Source organism: Cervus canadensis, chromosome X (assembly GCF_019320065.1).
Source record: "Cervus canadensis isolate Bull #8, Minnesota chromosome X, ASM1932006v1, whole genome shotgun sequence".
Taxonomy (NCBI): domain Eukaryota; kingdom Metazoa; phylum Chordata; class Mammalia; order Artiodactyla; family Cervidae; genus Cervus; species Cervus canadensis.
Genome location: NC_057419.1, coordinates 20,957,363 through 20,965,069, shown reverse-complemented (window position 1 = coordinate 20,965,069; position 7,707 = coordinate 20,957,363). Strand labels below are relative to the sequence as shown.

The following is a 7,707-nucleotide window of genomic DNA, read 5'->3' as shown; positions in this document are numbered from 1 at the left end:
TTTGGTACAAATGGGGAGCTTAGTGGCTCAGTCGTGTCCGACTCTTTGCCACCCCATGGACTGCAGCACGCCAGGCTTCCCTGTCCATCACCAACTCCCTGCGTCTACTCAAACTCATGTCCATCGCGTCGTTGATGCCATCCAACCATCTCATCCTCTGTCGTCCCCTTCTTCATATGGGGGAAGTTATTTCAAAAAGTTCTCTCTCCACGGGGCGAGGTAAAACAGACCTTGGAGCCAGATTTGCTGGGTTTGTACCCTAGGCCCAACATTTAAGCGCTCTATGGCTTTGGGCAACTCAGGTAAATGGCTCTGTGCTTCAGTTTCCCTATCTGTTAAACAGGCACAGCATGGCGGGGGTGGGTATTCTTGAGTTAGAGTAAGCAAAGCACTTGGAACCGTATCTGGCACACACATTTGCGTGATAAAGGGTTCGTGACATTACTTAGTGGTGTGTCAAGGCTGCTCATCACAATCAGTAATTATCAGAAACCAAGCAGGTTACTTTAAAGAAAAGCCATCAGTAATTTCCTGGCCTGGAGAGGTACAAGGAAAGTATACTGGATGTTGGAAATGTATTCTTTCTCCTCTCAAATACAAAGCAAAATTAGAGCCCATTACAGAGACAGTGTTTATTATTACCATTGTTATTTTGCTCATACTTTTACTGCAGCAGCTCCCATCGCTTAGGCCCAGGCCCCCTATGAAACACTTGCTGTTTGCAAACCCCAGGCGTGCAATTACATAACAATGAACAGAGAAGCCAGTTGTTTAATTGCAGTCACGTTTATTTGCAGTTTCTATACACACTTTCTAGGTAATCAAACTTTTCTGGTACATTTTTTTGAGAGGGGTTCACAATGAAATTGTCACCATTGTTACTAAAAATAAATACAAGACTTAAAGTGTTGCACAGCTCTAAAATATACAAAGGCTTGAATTGAATGTAAACGTTGAAAACATCTTACAAAAGAAACCATTTTTGCAACAATTTAAAAAGTCCATATTTACAAATATTACAAAAATACAAAATGGAGGCAAGTCCATAAACCATTGTCTTTTGGCCAGCATGAACTGGTTCTAGTACCAAAAGAGTTACACTGTAACCTTCCTCATAGTTGTAAATCTTTGTCATGATCTAGTTCTCTAAGTCTGCCACCACTGCAGCATATGTACTCTCTCACTAAACTTTGGCAAGAGCAAACAGCGTGTTTTTGTTTGCTACAACTAGTCCATGTCCTCTACTTAGCCAAAAAAAAAGAAAAAAATCAAAAAATAAGGAAAATATATCTCCCCCACACAACATAGACATGTTGTATAACATAAAAGAAGAAAAAATAGCATCAGTGCAAACAACAGAAGAAAAGTTTGGGTTGATGTTCCTCACAATACCTAATGTGTGTACCCTGCTTCAAGATGGCAGTGATGTTGAAGACAGCCCTCTAAATCTTGGTCTTATATGCTATGTGATAAAGCCATGTAGACTATTCCAAATTACAAAGGAATTTCTTGCTTTTTTTAAAACTCAGTTTGTTATTCAATACTCTTTTGCACAGTGAATTTTAAATCCATCTTTATCTGGGTTTTTTTTTAATCTATGAAATATAAAATAGAGAAGCTCTGCTATAGATTTTTAGAGTAAACAAAATAAGTAAAACTATATTCTAAGGGTTAGTTCTGTGATCATTACATATAGATGCTATCTTATTGCCTCACAATTCAAGTCAATATGTATTTTAAAATATATATGGTACCATTACTTAAATTAATATCAATAATAAGGTGACATATTTGTTAAAGCCAATTTGTGTTTTCTGTTCAAGATTTAGAATCACTTTTAAAGCCCACATACCTTTCTTTACACTAAAAAACCCCTAATTACACAAAAGCCATACTGCAAACGAACTGCTTTTATGAAAATTACAAAAGATCACCTATTGTGACTGGAAATGACTTATCGCATTTGTCTAAAAACTTTATTTTTAAAAGTTTGCCAAGTGTACTTTTCAAAGCATGAGAAAAAAGTTATTCATGTTCCCATGTGGTGTTAAACCATGCTGGTTTTCTTAACTAATGGGTTCCAATGAGAAATGATGGTCCATTTTTTCCAAACCCCCAAACATTTTTCATTTAATAAAAAGTATAACACTTTATAAATGTTCAAATGTATCATTTACCAGGTAGCTTATCTATCCCTGCACAAGCACACACACACACACACACACACACACACTCACACACTCACACTCACACACACACATTCTCCCTCCTCTACCCCACCACCCCCAGCACCCCTTTTACATACAAGGATGACAAGAAATTAAGAAACACATTTTGATAGCAAAAACAAATAGAATAAACTGGATATTTTTTTTTCTTTCCAAAGAAACAAACAGAAACCCAACAGCAATCAGATTCTGTAATTCTTACTCTGTAATGTCTTATAAAGTGTTTTCTATTGAAAGACAGCATCTTCTTAGACCAGGCTTTCTCCTTCATATTGCATGAATTAAACCAAAACCACAAACCCCCTTTCACACATCCTACTTTCCCAAATACCACTTGCATAAGCTTAAAACCAGCTGCTTGTCAATTTCTTGGTAACTCTGGTATGTTCTATCATTCTAATCACATTCTATTCTTTTATAGGCCATATTCCTTCTTAGTTCTCTACTTTCTACCTTCTCTCATTCAAAACATATTCCAAGTTCATAGCTGCTTATATTTCTGACATATCATCTCAAACATTAGTATCAGTTCATGTTAAAATCACAGGTGTATAACCCATTGGCAGATTTCAACTTGTAACTACATTTTTTTTTCAGTTTTAAGACAAGAAAATTCAAGTAATTTCAAGTAATTCAGCTTGTTTCCCTGCCTTCATTTTATCAGAGCAGTTGCCCTGACATTTCTTGTCCCACCCACCACCCTCCCATTTTGCCATCAAGCAGATAGAGTAAAATCAGACAAAAACTCAGTTGTATATAGCATTGTGAACCAGAGATGCTCCCCAATCCCATTTAACAGTGAATATAAATAATGCATATACACATACCTATTTCCCAACTACGTTGTTCACAGTGTCATTTCTGTTAATTTTTAGGTAGCATGAATCTTGTCAGCACAGAGAGAAAGCGTCACTGAAAACTCATTGCAGGTACTTACTGATAAATCCACAGCTCTGTGGCATGCTTATGTTTTATTTTTGTTTATTAAAGAACCTGGAGCTAATTGCTAAACTGTTGAAGGAGTTTAAAGATAATAGTCATCAGATTATGACTATTTATGTCCCCAGTAGTATAATATAAAATGTAACCTAAAATTAACTACTGTTTTCCCTACTTATTCTCTTTAAAGCAATCCATTGAAAAATTGAAGTTAAAAGGACACTGTCAAGTGCTGTTGTTCAGGGCTTTGTATTGAAAATGATGATTTCTCTCACTAATTTTGTTTTTTAAATCAAAAGCATGCTTTTAATTCTGTTCAGATTACCACACAGCGAATCAGCCATGTGTTACCAGTAGTTTGTGTGGTGCTGCAATTTGTCACAAAAATGGTTAAGTCTGAATTCATTGTTTTAAATTAATCACATTTCACTATATGACCTCAAGATTTCCTTTATTTCACCAGTTTAAAAGTCATATTTGAGGTTTATCACTCAGAAATCATATTGGTGGACATTTAAATATGGTATTTGATATGAAAATGGTATTCACAGAATACAATTATTACACTGTATTTGTTGTGTTCTATAAACAGTTGGTGTGTGGTAGATAGTTGGCCACATGTCCACTCGTCGTCGATAAATCTATTTACACATTTTTATCAAAAATATGGTATTTACATGTGTGTAGTTCTTCTAAATTTTGCTTTAGTTCATTTGAATGTAAAAATATACCAAACCTCCAGAGTAATTTCATCTTCATATGAATTATGACAGTGAGGGCTTTGTTTTCTGAATAGGCAGCTCTGGGAAAAAATTTTTCTAGGTTTTGTGAAAAGCACACATTTTTAAATTCTCTATTATCAAAAGGAATGAGACTAGGTAAATCAAACTATGCTAAAGAAAAATATGAAAGACAGTGCAGCTACTGAAAAACATGGAAAATAAGAAAGACCGAACCACCTTCCATTTCTCCAGCAAATATTTAGGAACTCGTTGGTAAACGTAATGGGACCCCACCACATGCTGACTTGTCCCACGTCTTCCGTTTTGTTCCTCCATCCTCATGAGTAAGGTTTTGGCCTTGGATAGCCAGCCTGGCGGGGTCGCCTACGTGGAGCTCTGGGAGGATCGGTCGTCATGCGGGCTCCCGTCAGAGTTTTCGGTCTCACCCTCGGAGATTGCCTGCATGGGTGCGTTGTACAGCCTGCAGCGGACACTGTAGCGGCTGCTGCTGGCCGCAGGAGGAGCCCGGGAACGTCCCACCCTGGCCGATGCCGAGGTGGCAAAGTTCTTCGAGGAAAACCCTTCTGCGTTAACCCGTGGGGAGCACGGAGAGAGGGGAGACAGTGCTTCAGTTCCCGGTGACCCCTGATGGGCCTCATGGGGGCTTTGGGGGGACTCCGCGGTGAGGTCCCCAGGAGGTTTGGGCAGGATGGGACTCTTCAGGATCTCAGTAGCAGACATACGGTAACTGGAATCTGAGCGACTGCCTTTCTTCAGCAGTAACAGCTTAAACTCTTCATTGGATGTGTTGGACTTTTTGGCATTTCGGTAGATGAGGCCAGGAGACCTCTGGCTGTTTGGGGTGGTCACATTGCTGTTGGGCGAAGTGACAGAACCGGCGCTGTTGCTGCTACTGCTGCCCAGGGAAGCTCTCGATTTACTGCGGACAGACATGTCCCCAGAATCTTTTCTTCCAAGTACTTTCCTCTTGGACCTTTTAAGAAAGGGAAAAATTTCAGTCCACAATACATTTGAATGAAACTAAAAGTGTTAGGTCACATTCCTGCATCCCCTTAAAGAGCAGTTCAGTGCCCCCTGTCTGCTGGGATACTAAGCATTAGGGCCATGGGCATGAGGAGTAAGACCCAACCCTTGTACTTGCAGCCTGCGGGAAATTCTCCAATAACCAGTGGATAGGAATTAGGTTTATGGAAGGGACCATTTCAAATAATGACTCATGTGGAGGCTAGAGGTTTTAGAGGAGGACTTACTGGCATGTTTCACAAAAGTATAAAAAACTACTGCTCTCTGACTTCTGGTTAGCATATAGATGGTGAAGGACTGTCCCCTTCATTCAGTCTGTCTCTGTATTACAGATGAAACACTCTGATGTCTGGGACTGGCTTCCCGTGAATACTGGGTGGGAGAGCAAAGTGGATGGAGGTATGGATGGGACAGGACTAGGCACAGGCTGCTGGTTAATAGGCTTGGGTGATAGACAGGTCTCTGTGTGTGTTTAGGTGGGGGGGGGTGCATTATACTGCTCTGTCTACTTTTAAAATTCCTCCATATAAAGATATTTCTTGCATGACTCCTTAAATAAGTCAATCTATTTTGGCTGCAAATACCATTTTCCATAGCTACCTAGGAATGTCAACGCTCTATTAATCAGTATCTAGGCCACCTCTGGAGCTCTTAAAGCTCTGTGTACTATAAGCTCTCAAGAAAAGAAAATATTTCTTGTCACTGTGCTGCACATAAATAAATGCTGCCTAAATGTAAATCTAAGATTACCAAACTCTGTTAAGTCTACCAAACCTAGGCACCCATCCATCATTGTATTCTTTCTTTAGCAAAAATAAACAGGCATAAATTTAGTGAACTTAATCATGAGTCAGCATGACTTCAGTTCATTGCTACGTATTGGCGACTAGCTTTCTCACCAACCTAAAAACCTGTAGGTTAGAGAAAATGTCAGGTTTGCAACTGGAGACCAGCCTGATTTTCATTCACTGGAAGCTCTGTGGTTACTATCTTGTGTATGCCAGTGTCTGGCACTCCAATAAGGCAGGGATTTCAAAATAATGTCTGCTTTTAGTATCTATCATATTCTAGACAATGACATGATACTGTATCATCAGAACTGAATGCATGAGCTATAGGTACCCTATTTACAGCAAGGGGATAGGTACACAGGTTTTAAGTGACTCAAGACTGGATAGGAAGTGGCAGCATTGGGTTTCAATTCAATGTCTTTCTGACTCTATTCCTTACATTCTGTCCACTCTTCTAGACACTAGCATTGGTTCTTTAACTCACACAGCACTTAATAACTTGTCCCAAGGTTGGGGATAAAAGCAGGTGAGGGGAATATAATTGGGGACAAAGGAAAATAATGATTCTTCATTCTCCGAAAAGAAAGGTGAGCCTGCTAAGGTCTACACAGAATGTGCTTGTGATTGGCTGCTTTAAAAAAGAAAAATGTTGTTGGTGAGCAGTGCTCCTTCTTTATGAGAGAACCACATGAAGAGAAAACACGACTTCACCTAGGAGGTATGATCCTTGGGAAAAAACAGTGGTAAGCTACTTGAGAAGAACTTGCTTCACAGTATAACTCCATGAGGAAGACAAAGACAGTCCCCAAGTTTTGTCCCTTGGGAGCCGCATCTAGGTCACTGAGACCTAGTGAAGTAGGCATGCTCTGGACAGCTCAGTCTGATATGGGTTCAGTTTCCAAGGGCTAGTTCAGCTCTGTTCTTTGGTCACAGCTTGTAAGGAGTGTTCTTGCAAATAGGGGCCCTGATCACAGGGGTGCAGGGACTGATGAGAGAATATGAATGATCAGCATGGAAGCAGCCCAGAGGACATCCCCTATTCATGGGATGCTGCTGCTGCTGCTAAGTCGCTTCAGTCGTGTCCGACTCTGTGTGACCCCACAGACGGCAGCCCACCAGGCTCCTCCGTCCCTGGGATTCTCAGGGAATCCCAGGGACGGAGGAGCCTGGTATGGAGCATTAAATCTAGAGAAGGCCAATGTTATTAAAGAAATGTTAGGTTTTAGGAAGAGAGGGGGGAAAAGAGAGTAGTGATTTGTTGTTGTGGACTGTGAAACGGGCAGGCCTCTACACTGTCTTGTCTGAAATCTGGGGCTGTGCATAGTGAGTCAACTTATCTCTGCTAGTGTAGGGTTGTAGCTTTGAGCATGATTTTTAGATTAAGGAATTATTTGAAAGTCAGAGATTACACTAGAGTTTGAGTTTTCACTCTTAATTTACTTGATCACAAATTGTTTTCAAATAAAAACGTGTTCTAGAATGTCTTTCCTCTGGGGGGAAAAACAGCTTCCCTCAGCAGTTCTTAGGAAAGTCTCTCAGTTGAAGTCTACCTCACTACATATAAAGCCACATATTTCTCAAGTTGAATATGTCTATCGACTTGGAAAAATAATTTTTTTCATTGTTTTTTTTGAGGAATGTATTACAAGTACCCAAGGCTTTTCCATATTTGCATTTGATGAGAAGCATCATCAGAAGCAAAACCTTCGGTGTCGTTGCCTCACCTGTGAATAACTGCAAACAAATCCTCAGTTGTTCGAGGTTTGTTGGGAGACACGAACACACTTTCTGCTTCAGCCTGAGAGTCTTCACTTAATGGTGAAATCACAGAGTCATCACTCGGTGACGATTCTTAAATTAAGAACAAAAGCACCTTTAGGAAGAAGTCACCTGACACATTGCTGGGCTTCACTGACTCGGGGAACAATAAACAGCAGTGACATGGCTGCCATTTTTACAATGAAAGAGCTATCTGTCACACTT

At 40.0% G+C, this 7,707-nt stretch overlaps 1 protein-coding gene across 3 annotated transcripts in view; it reads right to left on the bottom strand.

The window, feature by feature from the left end:
* Positions 1-770: 770 nt before the first annotated feature.
* The window catches only part of NHS (NHS actin remodeling regulator), a 337,770-nt gene continuing 330,833 nt past the window's right edge, over positions 771-7,707 (bottom strand). For all 3 annotated transcript variants that reach the window (XM_043459974.1, XM_043459976.1, XM_043459975.1), the window contains exons 8-9: positions 7,449-7,575; positions 771-4,883 (exon numbers count right to left, since the gene is read on the bottom strand). In XM_043459974.1, coding sequence (XP_043315909.1) covers positions 4,274-4,883; positions 7,449-7,575 — 737 coding nt within the window. In that variant the 3' untranslated portion in view covers positions 771-4,273. The remainder of the gene's footprint in view (positions 4,884-7,448; positions 7,576-7,707) is intronic.